At 39.0% G+C, this 24,003-nt stretch overlaps 1 protein-coding gene across 1 annotated transcript in view; it reads right to left on the bottom strand.

The window, feature by feature from the left end:
- Nucleotides 1–24,003, bottom strand: part of agps (alkylglycerone phosphate synthase) — a 136,311-nt gene that overhangs the window by 53,722 nt on the left and 58,586 nt on the right. The window contains 2 exon segments of the mRNA NM_001126829.1: nt 7,294–7,421; nt 12,282–12,390. Coding sequence (NP_001120301.1) covers nt 7,294–7,421; nt 12,282–12,390 — 237 coding nt within the window.

Below are 24,003 nucleotides of genomic sequence, written 5' to 3'. Positions count from 1 at the left end.
ATGAGCAAAGGCATAGACACATCCACAAAAGTTGCCAAACGTCTTTCAATGGAAGTCTGCCCCAGAAATTTTCACTGGATGCCATCATAAACCTTGTGCCCTTTCGGTATTTGATGCTATGCATGGGGAATCTTCTGCTCAACACCAGAATGTTGTTAACTGAGAGATGTTGTTGTGTGTCACAGCTCCAAATAAACGCATTTTACCCTTTGGGTTTTAATAACCACAGTTAAACAAAAAACATACACAAGTGCTTCATATTATGTTTGTTGCTTTGTTATTCAAAATTAAAACCAGATTGCACATCTGAATAAAACATTACACATTTTCAATAATATAAAAAATATATGTGTAATAGCAGTTGAAAGCAGTACCTTTGATATTCTCTACACTGCTGGTTCTGACTACTTGCACCACTGAAAAATGTTATACTAGTTAGATCCCCTTTAGCCAATAAAATTTGCACAATGTCTTGCATGTTCTGTAAATAAGAAACCTGTAAATTAGGAAGATTCCTGAAACATGCAAGACATTGTAAGAAATAAAGTCTAGGAAGACATTTGACTAGCCCAACGTTGCTGTAATGGTACATGTAGTGAGAATCAGCAGTGCAAGTGCAAATAGCGTTAAATGAATTGAAAATGTGTAATGTATACTGGAAAGTTGCTTTTTTTTTTAATCACATTTGCTTTCATTATGTAGACTTTATATTTGTATATATATAGGACAATTATGTAATAATAATAGAATAATGTTTTGGGGGAGCAAACCTCAATAAATGGCAAACCTCTTTTTAGGGTGGGAAGCTGGCTCAATCCCTACAATGATTTTTCAGCCAGATATTGGCTGGGCAGGGTGCTGGGAAGCCACCCCCTACACAGGCCAATAAGTTTTTTAAATCAAAATACACAAGCTAAATTTAAAACTTTCATTGGCCAGTGTATAGCCAGCTTTAGAACAACCATCAGAGCAAAATATTGGCCTTTTTTTTTCCTGTTGAAGCAGACAGTACTGTTACCACAGCAGATATTCACGGTTACTCCAGAAGTCATTCCTTTGCCAAGGCTGCACGTGGAAACACAGAACACATGCAAGAATATAGTTTAAACAAGTAACAATAAAGGCAGTGTTGGAACTACAGTACTTGGGCCCACCAGAAACCTTACCACAAGCCATGAATACTGGATAAGTCATACATTCTATAGAACATATTTGGAATCATTTTTACATAGTGCTAAGCTCCTATAAAAGGCTTTATACAGAATAACAGCTTGAGAACGGATTCTCTCCATTTGCAGAGATCTTTTAGCGATACTGTAGTTTATGGTTCATTTTTATTTTTTCCTTTCCTTTATAACTTCATATTGTTTCCGTCAGGCAAAAAAAAAAAAAAAAGTCAGGAAACTTCCTTAGAAGAAAATGAAATAGTCACTTTATTTTTACGTGAGATAGTCTCAACTATTACTCATGGTTTGGTCAGCTTCAATCTCGACTGCAATTCCTCAGCCCTGGAAACTTTCCTTCCCTGGAGAAGAATTAACATGGTTGAGCAGAACAAAAAAGAAAAAAAAAAACCAATAAGGTAATTTTATTGTCGCTAAAATTGTATTTTCCACAAACACACGGAAATTGTGTATTCTGAATTGTTTGACCCCAGACTTGTGCAGGCCCCACCGGGGTGGCCATTTTGGATACAAGGTTCAATGACACTGCAAGACAGATGTGGATCGGGATGACAGAGAATGATGACTACCACGGCTCAAGTCATTATTCTGTATGGAGCTTTGCACCATCTATCAGTCAGGAGGAAGGCAGATGGCTTGGGCTGTAATTGATTTATTTTGTTAGCCATTGATGTGCCACATTTACGGATACAAATATGATCAGTTCCATGCTGGGTAACAACCAAAACAGAAGGTATCCTGAAACAGTGGCAGTAGTTTGTTCGTATAGATTTCCAGATAAATGATATGGGATTTCACTGCTGTGAAGTTGTATTTATATTGTAAGTTTTTAACAATGCCATTTATTTGTTTTATTATACAATGAAAACTTATCATTTTGTTTGCTTTTTTTTTTAAAACAATTTAGTGAGAAAACATCAAACAGTTGTTGTTTTACTTAAACTGTTAGTTCTATGGGGCAGGGAGCTCCTTCTTTCTGTGTCTGAGCACGTGGCACCTTTCATAACTGAGTATATTTATTTATTGCAATGTTGGTGTAAGTACTGTTACTGTATATGTACAGCACTATATAATAGAGCTAGATAAATATACATATGGGATCCCTTATCTGGAAAGCTTAGAATTACGGGAAGGTCATCTATCATAGAGTCATTTTAAGCATATAATTCTAATTTTTAAAAATTATTTCCTTTTTCTCTGTGATAATAAAACAGTACCTTGTACTTAACGGTATCTAAGCTGCATAAATCCATATTGGTGGCAAAACCATATGTTTTCATGTTTAAATGATTTTTAGTAGACTTAAGGAATAAAGATCCAAATTACAGAATGATCTCTTACTTGGGAAACCCGAAGCATTCTGGATAATAGACCCTACACCTGTATAGAAACACTGTCTTCTTCAAAAGTTTCAAACTATGCACTGAATCCAGTTTCTTTCAAATCCCCGAATCCACCCTCAGGGATTCGATCAAATACCGAACCGAATCCTAATTAGTGTATGCCAATTAGGATTTGGAAGTGTTAAATGTAACAAAAAGTCACATGATTTTTAGGACTCGGTTTGGCCAGGACCATGGATTTGATCGACTCCGAATCATGCCGAAAAAGGCAGAATACCAAAATGAATCCTGGTTTCGGTGCATTACTTGTCACAGAGAAGAAAAATTAGTATAAGAAAAATTGGAATCGGTTATGAAAAAAAAAACTATGGTCTTTAATTTAAAGGCAAGAGTTCTATTGTTCATCATCTGTATGAATGGATATTATAAATGTATCGTTTAAGGTGGCACAGGCAGATCACCTCATTTGGCAAGGTTGCATAATGAGCAGTTTCAGGGCCACTTGGGCCACCAATGTGCTTCTCGTCTGCTGGAGTTTTTTTAGCTATAAGTTACAGTCCCCAGTCTTATAGAGATACGCGCTGCAGTTGAGCATGGATTTCAAATTCTAAGAAGCCGATAAAAGATAAAACTGGCTGGTTTCCTTGTTAAGATATATACTAAATAATATTCCAACACAGCATTGCTGATGTATGGCCAGTACTACACAGGGGCATTCATCAGAGTATCAGATAAAAGGATTACTGCAGTAACAGAACTAATTCTTTCTGCTTCTCATCATAATCACACCTGACAAATTCTTGGGCTCTATCCCATACACGTTTTAATAAAAATAGGAAAAAAAGTAGCCCTTTTCAAGGAAACCCTCATTGTAAATACTGCTCTAAGAGAGGAGTAGGAGCCTCTGGGATTCAGAGTACTCAGAAAATATTTCCTCTGCGTGATTTCCTTTGTGAAGTTTGACATGGTTTGGATAGCAGATCCACCTCAAATGGTTATAAATACTGTGGGCCCTCTCCATTACAATCTAGAAAGTATTGTATTTTCAGATTTCAGACCAAAACTGCCACTTGTGAATAGAAAAGGAAAGTTGTTGTTTCTGTAAACTGTAATCTATTTAACTTACTGTTAGAGAAACAGAAATGGTAGATCACTGCTATATATTAAGTTTTTTTTAAATTATATTACAAGATAGCAAATCCTCCTGTCTTTAGAGGCCGTTTATACTAATAATCTATACTAATCTATACTAAAGTAACTACGGCTAATCGGATTATCATTGTAAACAATTGGCCTGACCACATTTTCATTTTAGTCAACTTCACAGACCCAAAACTACGGACCAATAAACTACAGATTAAACGGACCAATTAAATTCAACACAGAGTGCACAGATGTTAGAGCCTAACCTTGTTTAAATGAGAGGCAATTAAAAAACTGGGGTAAATGTTCATTTGTATGCAGGAAAACTATATCTTATTATGAACTGAGTTTACCACCATCTTCTGGTTGTATAAAAAGGGCAGTAACATCAAAAAGTGATTTTTACATTTAAAGTAAAACTGTTGATCTACCACTATTTTACATGAGAAAAAATTCCAATTTCTAGCCCCAGAGAGAGCCATGAAAGGCATTTGTTCCTCTGTGTAAGAGCTAAACCCACTGTATTCTATAGAGATTATCTTTTATGTGCTATAAAAACATGTGCCTTTTAGTCGCATTTAACATGCATGACTGCCACCACGGCTATAAAACAGTTTATTTATTTACACTGTAGTAGTGCCTCCCAAGTACTTTTTTTCCAGTGCAGGGTAACAGCAGCACATTAGATTTATAGATTTCTGAAAAGCTGAACTGAAAAGAAAGGCTGCACAGTATCAGACTTCCTCTCTCAGAAAAACCCGAGCCTGCGCAGCTCTCTCCTCCCTCCCTTCTCCTGCTCCGCCCTCCAATAAGAATTCATAAGAATTCACTCCCCTTCCCATAAAAACGTGTGATTTGAGCTACCAGCCCCTAGAGCTGCAACATGGAAACTACAGAGACCAAGCTAAAATGGCAGCTGCTATCTTAAACAAACGGAGGGAGCTTTTAGAGCTCTTTACTCAGGTATGGTAAAGCTTTCTGCTGAATAAATATAGAATTCTAGGTGGCACTAATGAGGCAAATCTATTGACAGCAAATTGCCAAAATGACTTTCCTTCTCCTTTAACTGCATATGAAACTTTCATTTTCTGATGTTACTGGTCCTTTGAACGCAAACAAAATAGAAAATTAGGAGCACAGATAGTGGTAGTTTATGAGGTTTGTTCCTTTTTTTTTTTTTTATTTTGTTTGCCCTACATAAAATGATCACTATAAGGTATTTTCATGCTACTGTTGTATAGACAATAACAAAAAAAAACTATTACTATAACTTAAAAAAAAATGCCATCAGTGCTTCTGAGGAATAAGAAGATATAGTACAGCTGCATTTATAAACATGGGAGTTTATCTACAGAATACACAATAGACGTGCTTTGTACACTTGGCTGGAGGTCAGACATCTGAAATGAGTTAATGGCGTGCAGAATGAAATATTTTCTATCTACGAGGAGGCTGCACAGAGATTCCATAACAGGAGACGTGCCTTACACAGGGCTGTCATACAAGCAGAGTGGCTTTGTGACAACTTTACAGCTGTTTGCAAATAGATACCACTCCCATGTAGGAACCACAAACTCAAGGTCTTAAATTCATAGTGGACAGTTGCATAAATCCAAATGTTACGAGTTCTGCAACTCTACAGCCAAGTTTAAGACCTTCTATTTGACTTTATTTACTTGCTTGAACTGCACCTCTACTTAAATTAATTTAATACTTTTTATTTTTCAGATCAGCATTCTAAGCTCTCTAAACACTCTAGTTAATTAATGTACGGTTACAATCATGCCATCCTTAATAAATTATCTGTCATAATTTATAGGCGGCTTCCAAGACACAATGCTCTTGATACAACCTATCATAAGCGCACATTAAACACAATAAATAATGCCAAGCTAAAGAACCAGACTATCGTTCAAAACAAGTTTTATGAGGGCTGGGAGTTATAACAGTAACATGGGCAAAGTTTGCGCCAGTCCTTTAACCTGTAACAACAAGCCTTTTGCAAGGAAACGTTACTATTGTATTTGTAATCTCTTAAAGGGGAACTCTACCCAAACACAACTTAAAAAAGTAAATACATTTTTGAATAAAACTTGAAAAGTAAATACAATTTCAAGCAACTTTGCAATATACATCAATTAAAACATCATGGAGCCTTTTCATGAGTTTTAATGCAATAATATGGTTTGGAACATTTCCCTAAGCCTAGCCCTTGTTCTCATGCTGATCTGGCTGACTACTTTGGGACTGAAAAAAATATAACAGTAGTCGACTCTCCTCAGCCTGAATCCTCCCAATCCCAAAATTCCCTGCACACGTGATGGCAACAAGTAAGAAACATCACAGTGCAATGCATTGTGGGTTATATAGCTCCTGTCTACTGTCTGTAAGCTGCGGAGAAGTTGTGACAATGTAACATCAATATTTTAGTCCCTCCTCCCCTGCCAGGTATTCAAATCATGCAGGAAGAGAAGAACTGTTTTGCAGGTGGATTTCCAAAAATAAAATGGTTTTTTTTTTCATACTTTTTTTGAAGGCACAGATTACAGTGATAGGTGTATTAGGGGTTTCTGTGTTGTTTGGTCCTCTTTATAAACTTTGGTTCCCCTCTAAACAAAAGGCTGCCAGGATATCTACTTTGCCTGAAGTTCATATTGGCCCCATAATAACAGCACAGTTTTCAGTAAATGGGAGGTTGTCTGGAGCGCAAAAGGATTACCAAGGTACACCTATGGCTGTATGTATAATGCAAACTCACACAGTATTACCGACATACTGTGCAGGGGTTTTGCTTCAAATTTGTTTCACTTTATTTTGTTTTCAATTCTTAAATAACTTTGGTAGTCCCAGATACAAAGGGGGTAGGCTATATAGGCACCCCAGAGCACCCACTGGCTGCAAGCTTTAAGAGGTGGCCCTTTTATATTTATAAAATTCCAACCCCCCCCAACTACATCAGGTGGCAGAGCTAAGGGGGAATGAGATACCCCACTCCTTTGCAATACATCATGCACATTAGCCAATCAGTGACAGAAGGGGGTGGGCAGAGGCACTTAAGGTCTGGCTGTGTACAAACTACATTTCTACAAAGTATATACATACATATGTACATACACTCACCTGTTTAGCAGAATGGTTTTGTTATATAATATATGCATACAATTATGAAATATGGTACTAACAATTTTTAGTAAGCCTCAATAAAAGTTCCTTTTTTTTGCTCTGAAAATCTTTTTAAGTTAACAGTACAGAAATACTTATTGACTTAAAGGGAATCCTTTTACAGTTACATATTTATGAGCTCCTCAACCGAAGACTGTCTTTCCTGCTGCAGCCGACAAACCCATGCTGCGAGCTGCTAAGTGGCAAATGCCATGTCAGCATTGTTGGGCTGCCTACTGTTGGACAAACAGTTAGGTTAAGGAAGAACCCAAATAAAACATCCAATACAATTTGAGCAAATGTGGTGACAGTTTATCTTTAATAATTAGGAAAGTAAAAGGATGCCCACAACTCTTTCTGTCAGAAGTTCTCTTTTTAACAGAAAGGTTTCTCAGATAGTGCATATGTCAATTATCTGGAAGTTCCACAACACTTTAAGAACTATTTTTTTATATTTTTACCTGTCTCGCAACTTCTCGTAAGCAGGCCACCCCCCTCTCAAAATTCGGAAACACCACGGAGCCGTACTTCTGATACTCGGGAACTGGCCGGATCTTGATTGTAACTTCTGTGACCACTCCAAGAGTCCCTGCAGGAACAACACAACAGACATAAGTATTGGAACTATTATCCTATTCATTACTAATATGACAAGATCTGTCCGTGTCCTCCCAGCAAACAGGCATGGGGGATTAGCACTTCTCTATAGAATCAGGTAAGAGTTAATATGGGACAGAATTAACTTTTTGAAAAAATTTTGATTCTAGAAAGAAATATATTTATATATAGCTTCCCATTCTTCTTCAAAAGTAACAAATTAATTTCTGTTGAGAATGAAACTGCTTGGAATTCTCTAGAACCACACACATTGAGAGACATGAAAAACAATTACAGCTACTAGTCCTGTTTCTTAAAACTATATACCATAAACTTTATTAACTCCTACAAAAGAAACTTATTTTGCTGCATATCTGGATCCAGAAACATAATGAGATTTTTTGATTTTTTGGTCTGAACTGGTTGAATTGACTAAATTTGGAACTTGGTTCCCAAGGCGACTAAGTAATGGTTTCTGAAATGGGTAAATAAAACAATGAAATTTTTAGATCTTATTGGGCAAAATGGATCTAACCAACAACTCAGTCTATCCACTCGACATTCAGTAAGAGGGGATGTCATAGTTTGCCCCAAGAATGTAGAGGCTCATGCTTTAACTAAGATCTCTCTCGTAAAGATGGGCCATAACTGCTCACTACTGATAGTTTTAATTAAGTGCATGCAGATATATCAGACTTAAGGTACACAGAAACTGCCTGCCACCAGCTCAAATCTGCCTAGTATCAGGAAGCTGCCACTTATTTCAATGGCAGGCAGCATGGTTCTCCATCAGCAGGGTGTGCCATTAAAGGTGACATATTGCGTTAAAAACCAAGAATGTGCCAGTGCATTATAGATAGATAGATAGATAGATATGGTAGATAGATCTTATCTGGGATCAACTACAAGGTATGGTTTTGTGGTAGGATTTATTTTATCTCAGTTGGGATCAGGTACAAGGTACTGTTTTACTATAACAAAGAAAAAGTAAATGTGTCTCAGATTTTTGAATTTCTGGACAATGGGATTCTGGATAACATCCCATACCTGTACAACCATTCAGAAGGACTTGCGCTACTAAAATATATATATGTTTGTAAAGTCACACACTGTCCTATATGTGGGCTGCACCTAATTATAAAAAAAAGCTTGGTTTGTTTTTAAAAGCAATAACCTTTGAACTAAGAAATTCCCAGACAAAACAGTACCTTTGTTTTACTCATAATAGACATAAATAAAGCTCAAAGGCTCAAATATGGAGTTGTAGTACATCTGGCGCAAATTGTTCCCTGCGTAAAAGAAAAAATTTCCGTACTAATCAACATAAAAGTGTACTTTCATAAATGTATAGTACGGATGGCACACAGGGGGTTTAGGCTCAGTGTAGTTTCAGCTGGATTTCGGAATTGTGTGTGCCCACTACTTTTAAATCCATAAACGGCATTCATTACGTGGCTTTAATTCTCCAAATATTCATCATCAGGGTATAGTCCTGCACTGCTAAGCACAGCTGGGCGCCATAAGTTTCCTGCTACGTTAACACACAATTACCTTTTCTTATACCAACCTATGGAAACTTCTGATACGACAGTGGCAACCTGGTTGCCTTACAGCACTGGTTCTTGGGTACCATTCTGATACCTGGCACAGGCTGCGTTTGTGTGGGTTTTTACTAGTAAATTCTGCTTCCCAAGATAAAAATGTACAGGTAAGATAAGTGGCTTCCCATAAAACAGATCCTAGTGTGTGCCAGTTTATGTGCCTGTGTTAGGGAAATTACATAATAAACTCCACTGGCACAGAGCCTGAGTAAGTAATCCCGTGTTCCCTGCAAGGAACTGCACAACATGCCAGCTATAGAAATAAAGGATAACAAATATTCTTCACACATCAAAAATTTCAGTGTCCCTTTCATACTCATTTGCAAACAAATAGAAAAACAAAAAATAAATAAGTGGTACAGTGTGTATAATAAACCCACTTTTCTCTGTTCCTGGGGTTTATATAAAACTGATCAATATGAAATATAATTATGAAACAGCAATGAGTTTGTTGTGAGAAGCAAGCAGCAGTCAGCAATGGGGTCACTGCTAAAGGTGGCCATGGGCCACTAGACAGAAAACAAACCCCTGGATGATAAGGCCAATATTGTAACCAATTCTTGGGCACTAGCAATATGCACAGGGTGTAGGCCATCCATCATTATTTGGTTTGAGTGCTGAGAAGAAAAATGAACAATCAGTGTCAAAATTCTTAAGGCACAATTCTAGCACATTTACTGACGCAGGCAGCTGTGAGAAGCGTTGTGTTCCAGGACTCCCCGCTGACAATGGGCACACTTGATACCATTTTTGCTGTCTGGGCAGTGTACACATGGATAACCAGCAATGTTGCACTGGTAACAATATGCACAAAGATTGCTTTTGAAAATCATGCAGTGTGCTCACATGCAGTAATCCTGTCCAATCTGGCACCCATGGAAATATGCAATCCTCCGAGCCATTTTAATGGCCTTTCATTTTAAGAGCTGTACAGATATCTATGCTGGACACTGTTTTAATGTAATCCAGTCTGTAACTACATGGAGAATGTTGGACAACAAACAATACTGTCATATTGGGGTAAAATGTTCCACCAATGAAATGTGGAACAGGGCTCAATGCCTCACACAGTGTACAAAGTGGAAAATAAAGTCCACAATCTGTACGGAGCAGCAAGAGAAGCAGCCCATATTGGGGCAAATTTTTTTGCAGTTGGCCCCTGTTCTATTGGAGCACCGAGATCTGCGTCTCACTTCGCAAATACAGCAGTGACTGCATTAGTCAGCGCTGTATTAGTAAAGGGAGGACTGGGTGGAGGCTTGTTGCCTTTCCTTCCCTTGTGCGTCATTCAAGAGGGTGGGCAAGAAGCACAGACCAGATTGAGGCCTAAGGCAGACAGTGAGAACAAGGATAACCACAATTCTTGGTGCTGTGCTTGTCACTGAGCACTGGATTTTTTATCTGGTGCTCAGTGCAAATCAGAGCACGAAGGGGGGCACAAGTGTTCCTAGATAGACTGCGACCGCCGGGGGTCAAAAATGACCCCTAATGACTTTATTGAGCCCTGTGACCATTTATTTACATCAACTTTCCCTTTAAAGAGAAAATCACTGGCATATATCACTGCAATATATGCCTTGAAGATTGCAAATTAATTTTATGTATAAAACTTCTATTCTCAGAGGCAAGAGCAGTTCCAGCAGAGACATACTGTTTCTTCAACAGCAGAAGGCTGAAGGGTTAAGAGGTTAGATATTATTAAATGTTACCAGCATGGTCAATGAGCTATAAATACCAGCGTAACTGTAAGGAGAAATTGCTGTGAACATCCCAACTACGCCGAAAGCTATACGACTGATTATATATTATTATATTGTATTATACAGCAATATGACTGTCCGCTCTATAAACTGAAAAACTCTGCAAGCTGGAAAAACACAAATAAAACTAAAATGTAAATACAATTTATGCAAAAAAAAAAAGAGACAATTTTTCTATTCCACCACCTTTTTCATACATAAACTACTTTTAGTGATGTGTTCTCTTTGGCAAGAAATCAGCATCTACCGACACCACGGCTCCTAACTGACCCTCAATCATCACAATGTATAAATTTACACCTCAGTAAAAGGTGTAAGGTGGCACGGTGCTCTGGCAGTTTTTTCTACACGTGCGGTTCTCTCCTAACAGGAGCACCATCCTGGGAGAAAAAAAACTTGATCTATTTTCCTGAGGGTGCCTACCATTTTGGCTGCCCTCCCCCATTTAAATAGAATTCAAATGTCCTTTAAAAAATACACACCTATACATATTGTGACAAAAAGGTTTGTCTTGATGAGAAGTGTCTGTTGGATGGCAGATATATAACACCCAGGCTGAGGTACTGGCTCCTTTAAATCTCCAGGACAGGAGAGGCTAGGACCCTGAAGTATGGCTAGAGAATGCTGGAGCCAATTAGGGAATGTTGGAGCCAATTGGGGAATGCTGGAGCCAATTAGGCAACACCTGAATCATTTAAGATGAGCCTGGGTGTGCAGCAGGAGTCCGTTTTCTGAGAGACTTGGAGGTTGATCCTTGTCTGATTGAAGGTCACTCTCAGAGCAGGGCACAGAGCAGGAGGGCTGCCTGTGTTGGGGACTCCCAGAGGAGCTGGGGGTGCCACCTGCCACTGCGAAGGAGCAGTGGGAGTCGCGACCAGATAGTGGAGTTTTCTGAGAGGGACTGAGAGGGGCAGGCTGGACTGATGACAAGCTCCCCTGATTCTGGGACTCCAGAAAAGGACTGCCGGGCGTTGGCAGTGAGGGTTTGTGTTACCCCATTTGTAGAAACTACAGTCTGGTGAGGCTTTGTTTTCTTGAACTGTTTACTTGCAAACACCAAGTTATGATATATACTGTTTTGCTGTGGAAAATAAAGCACAGGCAGAAGCCTGATCATTTTGGTTGCAAACCAGAGTTGCCTGTCTCATCTGTGAAGCCCAGATTTCCATCCGCTACCGGCTGCTACCAGCTAAACCCCCACAATATATATTTCTAATATTTAGAGCACAGAGGTGTTCCATGGCCATATAATAGTACAGCACCAAAACAGGTTGTGGAACTCTGAGTTGACTTGTAATATTCTCAATATTTTACAACAGGGGGTACATTTTTTATTATAATATACAAGTTTAAATAAGTCATGTGTCATTTCTGTCTGATGGTGTCACTAAGCACAGTTTATAAGAATATAATCCACATGACATTCAAAGCTCTTGTAAATAGCATATATAAAACCTCTACTCATACTGCATTTCAGAAGCAAGTGTTTACCTTCGGATCCCATTATGAAGTGATGAATATCCGGCCCTGTGGACATCCTTGGGCCCTGGCAGCTTTTTTCAATGATACCTTTAGGTGTTACCATTTTTATGTGAACCACCTGCAAAACAGAATTTTAGAGAAAGAGTGATTACACAAATGCCCTGTACTCTAAAGAACATCCTCAGATGGGCACACACAAGTTACCCACTCACCATCACAGAAACCCTTCTGGTGGTTTTTTAAATGGATACCTCTGAAGAATCTGTTCTGTAGCAAGGATATACCAAAGATATGAACTATGCTTGTGGGTTGCAAACACTGTTCTGAGAACATCCCATGTTTTTGGACATCCCTTCTGATTATTGGAATCAGCTATTTAACACACTCATCACTGACAAAACAGGTGCGACTATATCATATAATAACATTCTTGACAGTTTCATGCTTCCTGCTTTGTCAGTAGGATAATAACCCTGTGCATAAAGAAAGGTCTATACAGAGAGGAATAACATGATGGGCCTGCAGACAGCCCTGATCTTACCCTAACCGAATGTCTGTGGGATAAAATGGCATGCCTATGCAAAGCAAATCAACATCAGTGCCAAACTTTGGAAGTAAATCCTACCAACGAAGTTCCAGCATCTAGATAAAAGCGTTTCCAAAAGGCTGTTTTAGCAACAAAGACAACTTCATATTTATACCCTTAGTTTGCAAATTATATTGGACAGGCAGGTATCCACATACCAAATAGTATTCATATTGGCCAAACAGTGTCTATAAGTCATATACTGATCTGGTACTCTACAGTAATACCTTGGTAATCATAACTAAACGACGGGGGTGTATTTATATAGGGGCACCTGTGGGTATGTGCCTAGGCTGGCAGCTTTAGGTGGGCATATAACCGGAAGAAAAAAAAAACACCTCCCCGGTCTCCGCCGTATGAAACCAATTAAAATCTAGAGGTGGAGCTGGGGGGGCGGGATGAGGGTAAAATGTGGTGTGCCAGGCAAAAGTGCAGGGCACATTTAAGTCCTGTGTCTAGACCTAATGGATACATAAAGTCATACACCCTGATCTACACTCACACAATTCACCAGCTAACTATTATACAAATGTTCCCTTGCTCCAAAGCACTGTATCCTATCTATTCCTAAGATGTGCCTGTTCTGGGAATTTCTGAAAACAAATGATATACCTGCTCATTCCATGTGCATTTCTGCTTGTGGTTATCACCCAGTGATACATATAAGTATATCATTTTCTGAGGGTAACACATGATTAAGATGAAAAGTAATGGGGAAAATAAGGGAAAACATTTAATTTAAGCTGCAAATATATTTGCTCTTTTATGGTCCCTATCCTTAGTGCCCTCAATCATCCCTGCCAATTATAAAATCTTCTTTCCCCGGAGAATAAATAATTGATTGTTCATTTTTAACAGTCCCTAAATGAGTCCTCCCTCCAGGAAAACCTTCAAATACAAGGGCCCTAAATTCTCCTTACATTTATCAATGCCTAGCTACAAACTATTGAAAGATGGTGAGGAAAAGACAGCAATTTAAAGAGTTCCTTGCCTCCATGAAGGATGCAAGAAACCCAATATGTCAGGCAATTGTTAGGTACATTGATCTCTGCTATTATGAAAGAAAAAATTAGTCATAATAACTGCCAATAGAAAAACAATGGTTTATAAGTAGTATGTTTCTCATAATACATACTGTGGAGGCTATATATATTGATAAAATGATGCAAGGTATGGAATGGATATAAATTCAACCTCTATTATTAATTTACTTAAATTACATTTATTTATAAACCAATTAATTCAGGGTTGTTTCTTGTCTTGGAAAAAGGGCCACAGAAATTAGAATGAATGATCTACAAAATAATTGATGTTACGCGTGCCCACTTGTTCTATATGAGTGATGGTCCTGGGAGTTTAGAGCAAGATCTTGGCACACAGAAATTAGGCGGGTTGGTTTTAAACCTATAATAAGCGGATATAAGGTTTTACTTTAGCCGTAATTCATAGGAAGTTGTGTCCCTGCTCTTGACTTATAATAATAAGCCCTACAAGGTCATATTTACGTTTAGCCCAATCATAATTGTTCAGCAATGTATCTAATCACAAGCTTTGTAATGTGGGTGAAGCCCCTGATATATAGGGTTAGTATTTAAATTAAAACAACAGGATCAATAGGAAAGTGGATTAGGTTAGAGAATAATGCACAGTAATTATTCACTGACATTGAATTTTCCCAGACGCGGTATATCAGCAGCACTGGTGGCACATATATACAAATGCCACAAGTAGCATGAAGATTCAGAGTCTTAATTTGATATATGGTGTTAATGTACATCTCAGAATTGCCAAAGGGGTTGTTCACCTTTAAATTATCTAATAATATGATGAAGACAATGATACTTGGACAATTTACAATTTGTTTTCATTTTTTCCTATTTGTGGTTTTTCACAGTAATTTAGCTTTTTGTTCAGCAGCTCTCCAGTTTGGAATTTCAGCTGCTATCACGTAGTTAGGGTCTTGTTTACCTTAGCAACCAGGCAGTGGTTTGAATGAGAGACTGGGATATGAATAGGAGGTGGCCTAAATAGAAAGATAAGGAACAAAAAAATAACATAATATTTTAAACTCACTGAGCAATAGTTTTTGGCTGTTGGGGTTGGTAACCCCCATTTGAAAGCCAGAAAGATGTAAAAGAAGAAGGCAAATAATTCAAAAACTATAAAAACAAAAATAAACAAATAATGAAAATGAATTGCTAAGTTGCTAGGACTAGGACATTCTATAACATTAAAAGTAACCTGAAGGTGAACCACTCCTTTGAGCCATATGGATAAAGCAAAGAAAAGATATAAATCTGAAACCATATTTTATAAAATGTTTATTTTATTCTTATAAAAACACAGATGGTTGCTTCTTTGCTTATAGCTGTTTTCATTACTATTTAATTAAGAACTGAAATCATCAGAGGGTTTATTTACACCATTTTTAAATTTAATCCTAAATCACTTGGAAGAAGTGATAACACCATGTTTAAATCTTTTTAGAAGTTCATATTTTTCCAACAAAGAAAAGGGAGGGTACATTTTATATATTTCATACTGAACCAGAAAAAAAAATAATAAATTCAACATAAGCAATTTTTGTAGCTATTTTTGGTGACCCATCCTTTACAGCCAAGGTGCAAGAAACATGAAAAATGATAGAACATATCACCAAGCCCTTAGAGATCAACTTAACAGCGCAGGTATGGCTCTCATCTAATCTAGCTGGATCTATAGCCCGCCCTCGTGCCCCCAGCTCTGGCAATCACTGCTAGGAAACAGTCCAATGTGAAATCAGGGCCCGCATAATATATCCCTGTCAGCATTTCAGGTAGATAAGTGTATGCAGACTGTATTTAAAATAAAAAGATTTGTATTTTTGAACGTACATGGGTTTTTCCTCTCCATATGAAATACCATATTACAGAAGGTATTGGTGTCAGCACACAATATGCAAAGAAAAACAGCCTGAACAGGAATAATAAATCCATTCCTTAAATGTTTTATAGGATTTTATTATCCAGTGTTATACCGTATTTTTCGCCCTATAAGACGCTCCGGAATATAAGACGCACCCAATTTTAAAGATCTATTTTAAAAATCTAGAAAAAAAAAAGATTCTGAACCAAATACTGTAGTAAAATATTTTATATCAACTGTATAAAGTTAATTGTCTCTGGGCTCGCACATAATGAGGCTTCCCCCAGGGCCCCCCCAAGCATCCTTCAGCTTCCCCCAGGGCCCCCCCCAAGCATCCTTCAGCTTCCCCCAGGGCCCCCTCAAGTATCCTTCAGCTTCCCCCAGGCCCCCACCCAAGTATCCTTCAGCTTCCCCCAGGCCCCCCTCAAGTATCCTTCAGCTTCCCCCAGGGCCCCCCCAAGTATCCTTCAGCTTCCCCCAGGGCCCCCCCCCCCCAAGTATTCAGTGTCCCCCAGGGCCTCCAAGCATCCTCCAGCTCCCCCGCGGCACCCCCAGCATTCTTCAGCTTCCCCCAGGGCTCCCAAGCACCTTCCATTTCCCCCCTAACCTACCCCCAGCGGCCACCGGCTCCCGTGATGTCTTCCTCTCTGTGCCGCGGCTCCCAGCTGCTTCTATGCTTTTATAAGGTTGCGCCCTGTGCGTGTGACATCAGTACACACGGGCGCAACCTTATAAAAGCGAGTATGCGGCAGAGAGCTGCGGCACAGAGAGGAAGACAGTTCGCCGTATAAGACGCACCAACTTTTTCCCCCCAGTTTTGGGGAAGAAAAAGTGCGTCTTATACGGCAAAAAATACGGTAGTAAAATCACCAGTTTGCTTATGAGCTATTCAGCACGGGGGGAGGATCACCCCACAGCAGACTTAACCCTTTCCCTGCCAAGACCGTAGGTACTACGTCGTTTTAAAAAAAGCAGTTGCCTGCCAACGCCGTAGTACCTACGGTCTTCCTGCCTGAGCGCTTCTCTCTGCACCGGCGGCAGAAGCCGCCGGTGCAGAGAGACAGATGTGCCCCCAACCCCTTCGGCAACGAGCCGAGGGGGTTGGGGGGGATGGTCCTGCGATGCGATTGTCGCAGGACCATCCTACAAGCAGCAGATGCGATCGCATCGCATCTGCTGCTTGTACAGCTTCCTGCTTCCCCCCCCCAGAGCCGCCTCCCACCTACTTCCTCGGCGACTGCAGGAAGGAGAAGCAGGGAACCGATCTGACCTTCAGACAGGTAAGTGTGACTTTATTTTTTGTTATACACACTTTTACACACACTTACACACATTTATATACATTTATATACATTTATACACACATACAACACAATTTAGCACAGGGTTTTTTTTTTTTTTTTTTTTTTCCACTTTGCACACTCATATACACTCATATACACTTATATACACTCATATACACTCATATACACACTGTCACACAACTTTTACATGTGCACATGTATACACAAACTCACAAAAACTTTTAAAAAAAAAAATTTTTTTTTTTCATTTTACTTCTTTTTTTTTTTTTTTATTTCCCCCAAAAACTGTTTATTTTGACAGCGTGACTATTGGATCAGATATTCTGACCACTAATTATGCTGTCGTGTGACTTTATTTTGTTGTTTCATTGATTTGCACATTTTTATCCCTATATTAGTGTTCCTGATCTGTTTTAGCGTAGCTTTGCCATGTGTAACTTTGGTGTACAAAAATAACTTTACCTATTTTGAATTCATCAGAATGTGTACTTTCCAAAAATATATGGTTTTCTGGGGGTCCCTGTGTAGTTTGGGGGTCTTACTGCATAAAATAGGCTGTCAGGGGGCTCTGTGTGCAAAAGCTGAGCTGGCAGGCGAGAAATCCTTATGCGCTATTCTCATTTTGGGGTCAGTACATACCGCAGACTTTGGTATATCTATGCATATTGGGCATCAATCTGTTCAGTAGGCCTCTGGTGTTCCTATTGGGGGTGAGTTGCCTTTGTACGCAAGAAATTGTGTGAGATAAATGCGGCAAACTGCAACATTTTTATGCGATTTTCTCAAATGTCATAAAAACTACTAACTTTAGGAAAGCTTTGCAGATGGGTACTTTGGTGTAGAAAGGACTCTTTACCCTTGTTGGATTTGTCAGAATGTGTACTTTCTAAAAATATATGGTTTTCTGGGGGTCCCTGTGTAGTTTGGGGGTCTTACTGCATATAATAGGCTGTCAGGGGGCTCTGTGTGCAAAAGCTGAGCTGGCAGGTGAGAAATCCTTATGCGCTATTTTCATTTTGGGGTCAGTACATACTGCAGACTTTGGTATATCTATGCATATTGGGCATCAATCTGTTCAGTAGGCCTCTGGTGTTCTTATTTGGGGTGAGCTGCCTTTGTACGCAAGAAATTGTGTGAGATAAATGCGGCAAACTGCAACATTTTTATGCGATTTTCTCAAATGTCATAAAAACCACTAACTTTAGGAAAGCTTTGCAGATGGGTACTTTGGTGTAGAAAGGACTCTTTACCCTTGTTGGATTTGTCAGAATGTGTACTTTCCAAAAATATATGGTTTTCTGGGGGTCCCTGTGTAGTTTGGCGGTCTTACTGCATATAATAGGCTGTCAGGGGGCTCTGTGTGCAAAAGCTGAGCTGGCAGGCAAGAAATCCTTATGCGCTATTTTCATTTTGGGGTCAGTACATACCGCAGACTTTGGTATATCTATGCATATTGGGCATCAAACTGTTCAGTAGGCCTCTGGTGTTCCTATTTGGGGTGAGTTGCCTTTGTACGCAAGAAATTGTGTGAGATAAATGCGGCAAACTGCAACATTTTTATGCGATTTTCTCAAATGTCATAAAAACTACTAACTTTAGGAAAGCTTTGCAGATCGGTACTTTGGTGTAGAAAGGACTCTTTACCCTTGTTGGATTTGTCAGAATGTGTACTTTCCAAAAATATATGGTTTTCTGGGGGTCCCTGTGTAGTTTGGGGGTCTTACTGCATATAATAGGCTGTCAAGGGGCTCTGTGTGCAAAAGCTGAGCTGGCAGGCAAGAAATCCTTATGCGCTATTTTCATTTTGGGGTCAGTACATACCGCAGACTTTGGTATATCTATGCATATTGGGCATCAATCTGTTCAGTAGGCCTCTGGTGTTCTTATTTGGGGTGAGCTGCCTTTGTACGCAAGAAATTGTGTGAGATAAATGCGGCAAACTGCAACATTTTTATGCGATTTTCTCAAATGTCATAAAAACCACTAACTTTAGGAAAGCTTTGCAGATGGGTATTTTGGTGTAGAAAGGACTCTTTACCCTTGTTGGATTTGTCAGAATGTGTACTTTCCAAAAATATATGGTTTTCTGGGGGTCCCTGTGTAGTTTGGCGGTCTTACTGCATATAATAGGCTGTCAGGGGGCTCTGTGTGCAAAAGCTGAGCTGGCAGGCGAGAAATCCTTATGCGCTATTTTCATTTTGGGGTCAGACTTACCGCAGACTTTGGTATATCTATGCATATTGGGCATCAAACTGTTCAGTAGGCCTCTGGTGTTCCTATTTGGGGTGAGTTGCCTTTGTACGCAAGAAATTGTGTGAGATAAATGCGGCAAACTGCAACATTTTTATGCGATTTTCTCAAATGTCATAAAAACTACTAACTTTAGGAAAGCTTTGCAGATTGGTACTTTGGTGTAGAAAGGACTCTTTACCCTTGTTGGATTTGTCAGAATGTGTACTTTCCAAAAATATATGGTTTTCTGGGGGTCCCTGTGTAGTTTGGCGGTCTTACTGCATATAATAGGCTGTCAGGGGGCTCTGTGTGCAAAAGCTGAGCTGGCAGGCGAGAAATCCTTATGCGCTATTTTCATTTTGGGGTCAGACTTACCGCAGACTTTGGTATATCTATGCATATTGGGCATCAAACTGTTCAGTAGGCCTCTGGTGTTCCTATTTGGGGTGAGTTGCCTTTGTACGCAAGAAATTGTGTGAGATAAATGCGGCAAACTGCAACATTTTTATGCGATTTTCTCAAATGTCATAAAAACTACTAACTTTAGGAAAGCTTTGCAGATTGGTACTTTGGTGTAGAAAGGACTCTTTACCCTTGTTGGATTTGTCAGAATGTGTACTTTCCAAAAATATATGGTTTTCTGGGGGTCCCTGTGTAGTTTGGGGGTCTTACTGCATATAAAAGGCTGTCAAGGGGCTCTGTGTGCAAAAGCTGAGCTGGCAGGCGAGAAATCCTTATGCGCTATTTTCATTTTGGGGTCAGTACATACTGCAGACTTTGGTATATCTATGCATATTGGGCATCAATCTGTTCAGTAGGCCTCTGGTGTTCCTATTTGGGGTAAGCTGCCTTTGTACACAAGAAATTGTGTGAGATAAATGCGGCAAACTGCAACATTTTAATGCGATTTTCTCAAATGTCATAAAAACTACTAACTTTAGGAAAGCTTTGCAGATTGGTACTTTGCTGTAGAAAGGACTCTTTACCCTTGTTGGATTTGTCAGAATGTGTACTTTCCAAAAATATATGGTTTTCTGGGGGTCCCTGTGTAGTTTGGCGGTCTTACTGCATATAATAGGCTGTCAGGGGGCTCTGTGTGCAAAAGATGAGCTGGCAGGCGAGAAATCCTTATGCGCTATTTTCATTTTGGGGTCAGTACATACCGCAGACTTTGGTATATCTATGCATATTGGGCATCAAACTGTTCAGTAGGCCTCTGGTGTTCCTATTTGGGGTGTGTTGCCTTTGTACGCAAGGAATTGTGTGAGATAAATGCGGCAAACTGCAACATTTTTATGCGATTTTCTCAAATGTCATAAAAACCACTAACTTTAGGAAAGCTTTGCAGATTGGTACTTTGGTGTAGAAAGGACTCTTTACCCTTGTTGGATTTGTCAGAATGTGTACTTTCGAAAAATATATGGTTTTCTGGGGGTCTCTGTATAGTTAGGGGGGTTACGGTACATAATACGCTGTCAGGGGGCTCTGTGTGCAAAAGCTAAGTTGGCGAGAAATCCATATGCGCTATTTTCATTTTGGGTTCAGTACACACCACAGACTTTGGTATATCTATGCATATTGGGCATCAAACTGTTCAGTAGGCCTCTTGTGTTCCTATTTGGGGTGATTTGCCATGGTATGCAAGAAATTCTGTGAGATAAATGCGGCAAACTGCAATATTTTATGTGATTTTCTGAAATGTCATAAAAACCGCTAGCTTTAGGAAAGCTTTGCGGCTTGGTACTTTGGAGTAGAAAGACATGGGTACCCATTTTAGATTCGGGGGAATGTGTACTTTCCAAAAATATATGACTTTCTGGGGTGAATGTACTTTTTACTAGCTTTATCCCACATGTAATGATGTAAATGTTGATTTTGCCGAAGCTGAAATGACAGAAATGACAGTACATATGGGTATATGTTCACATTCGGGCCCCTACATGCCACATACTTAGGTAAACCTATACATATTGGGCATCAAACTGTTCAGTAGACCTCTGGGGTTCATATTTAGGGTGTTTTGTCTTGGTACCTAATGACCTGTAGAAAATAAGATGCTGCATAATTGAAGTTTTGAGGTGATTTTTGGAAATGCCATAAAAATTGTCAAACTTAGGAAAGCTTTATGGCTTGGTACTGTGGAGTAGAAAGACATGGGTACCCATTTTAGATTCAGGGGAATGTGTACTTTCCAAAAATATATGACTTTCTGGGGTGAATGTACTTTTTACTAGCTTTATCCCACATGTAATGATGTAAATGTTGATTTTGCAGAAGCTGAAATGACAGAAATGACAGTACATATGGGTATATGTTCACATTCGGGCCCCTACATGCCACATACTTAGGTAAACCTATACATATTGGGCATCAAACTGTTCAGTAGACCTCTGGGGTTCATATTTAGGGTGTTTTGTCTTGGTACCTAATGACCTGTAGAAAATAAGATGCTGCGTAGTGGAAGTTTTGAGGTGATTTTTAGAAATGTCATAAAAATCATCAAACTTAGGAAAGCTTTATGGCTTGGTACTGTGGAGTAGAAAGACATGGGTACCCATTTTAGATTCGGGGGGATGTGTACTTTCCAAAAGTATATGCCTTTCTGGGGTGAATGTACTTTTTACTAGCTTTATCCCACATGTAATGATGTAAATGTTGATTTTGCAGAAGCTGAAATGACAGAAATGACAGTACATATGGGTATATGTTCACATTGGGGCCCCTACATGCCACATACTTAGGTAAACCTATACATATTTGGCATCAAACTGTTCAGTAGACCTCTGGGGTTCATATTTAGGGTGTTTTGTCTTGGTACCTAATGACCGGTAGAAAATAAGATGCTGCATAATGGAAGTTTTGAGGTGATTTTTGGAAATGCCATAAAAATCGTCAAACTTAGGAAAGCTTTATGGCTTGGTACTGTGGAGTAGAAAGACATGGGTACCCATTTTAGATTCAGGGGAATGTGTACTTTCCAAAAATATATGACTTTGTGGGGTGAATGTACTTTTTACTAGCTTTATCCCACATGTAATGATGTAAATGTTGATTTTGCAGAAGCTGAAATGACAGAAATGACAGTACATATGGGTATATGTTCACATTCGGGCCCCTACATGCCACATACTTAGGTAAACCTATACATATTGGGCATCAAACTGTTCAGTAGACCTCTGGGATTCATATTTAGGGTGTTTTGTCTTGGTACCTAATGACCTGTAGAAAATAAGATGCTGCATAATGGAAGTTTTGAGGTGATTTTTGGAAATGCCATAAAAATCGTCAAACTTAGGAAAGCTTTATGGCTTGGTACTGTGGAGTAGAAAGACATGGGTACCCATTTTAGATTCAGGGGAATGTGTACTTTCCAAAAATATATGACTTTCTGGGGTGAATGTACTTTTTACTAGCATTATCCTACATATAATGATGTAAATGTATTTATTTTGCAGAAGCTGAAATGATAGATCATATGGGTATATGTTCTCATTGGGGCCCCTACATGCCACATACTTAGGTAAACCTATACATATTGGGCATCAAACTGTTAAGTGGGCCCCTGGCGTTCATATTTAGGGTGTTTTATCTTGGTACCTAATGCTATGTGGGAGATAATATGCTGGAAACTGGAAGCTTTGAGTGGATTTTTGGAAATGTTATCAAAATTGCCAACTTTAGGAAAGCTTTGCGGCTTGGTACTGTGGAGTAGAAAGACATGGGTACCCATTTTAGATTCGGGGGAATGTGTACTTTCCAAAAATATATGGCTTTCTGGGGTGAATGTACTTTTTACTAGCTTTATCCCACATGTAATGATGTAAATGTTGATTTTGCAGAAGCTGAAATGACAGAAATGACAGTACATATGGGTGTATGTTCACATTGGGGCCCCTACATGCCACATACTTAGCTAAATCTATACATATTGGGCATCAAACTGTTCAGTTGACCCCTGGCATTCATATTTAGGGTGTTTTATTTGGTTACTTTATGACCTTTAGGAGTTAAGATACTATAGACTGGAAGCTTTGAAGCGATTTTAAAAAAAATTCACAAATTTTGATAAAAACCAATAACTTTAGGAAAGCATTACGACTTGATAGTTTGGAGTAGACAGACAGTTGTGCCTATTCTGGATTCCCCAGAATCTCTTCTTTCTAAAAATGTAAAATTTTCTGGGATAAACCTTCTATTAGCGGAATTTTTGGCCTTGAAATCTAAAGTATGCAGCTTTCTGGAGCAGTGCTTTGGAAATTTGGTAATGTACTGCTGGGAGTTTTTGACCTATACATGTGAGAAATCTCCATAAAACTATATATATTTGGTATTGGCACATTCAGGAGACATGGGACTTTCAAAATCAGGTGTATTTTCATGCATAAAATAATTTTTGTTTCTGGTATGTGTGTTTATATTATGGAAAATATAATTTTTTTTCATTTTTTAGACATTTAGAAGCCTATATCTTGTTACAAAATTGGAATTACACAAAAATTCTACCATATTTTAAAAGCTTAGGTTGTCCTGAAAAAAACAATATATTGTTTTCCTGGGTAAACTAAAAGTTCCCCCAAGGAAAGGCCCCTAAAGCGAAACAGTGCAAAATGTTCAAAAACTGTCTGGCAGTAGAAGTTCCGCTTTGTTCAAAACGGCTGGCAGTGAAAGGGTTAAAGGGATTCTGTCACAAAAACATGCTTTTTTA

Source organism: Xenopus tropicalis, chromosome 9 (assembly GCF_000004195.4).
Source record: "Xenopus tropicalis strain Nigerian chromosome 9, UCB_Xtro_10.0, whole genome shotgun sequence".
Taxonomy (NCBI): domain Eukaryota; kingdom Metazoa; phylum Chordata; class Amphibia; order Anura; family Pipidae; genus Xenopus; species Xenopus tropicalis.
The sequence above is the reverse complement of the archived record's forward strand: the minus strand, read 5'-3'. Positions and strand labels throughout refer to the sequence as shown.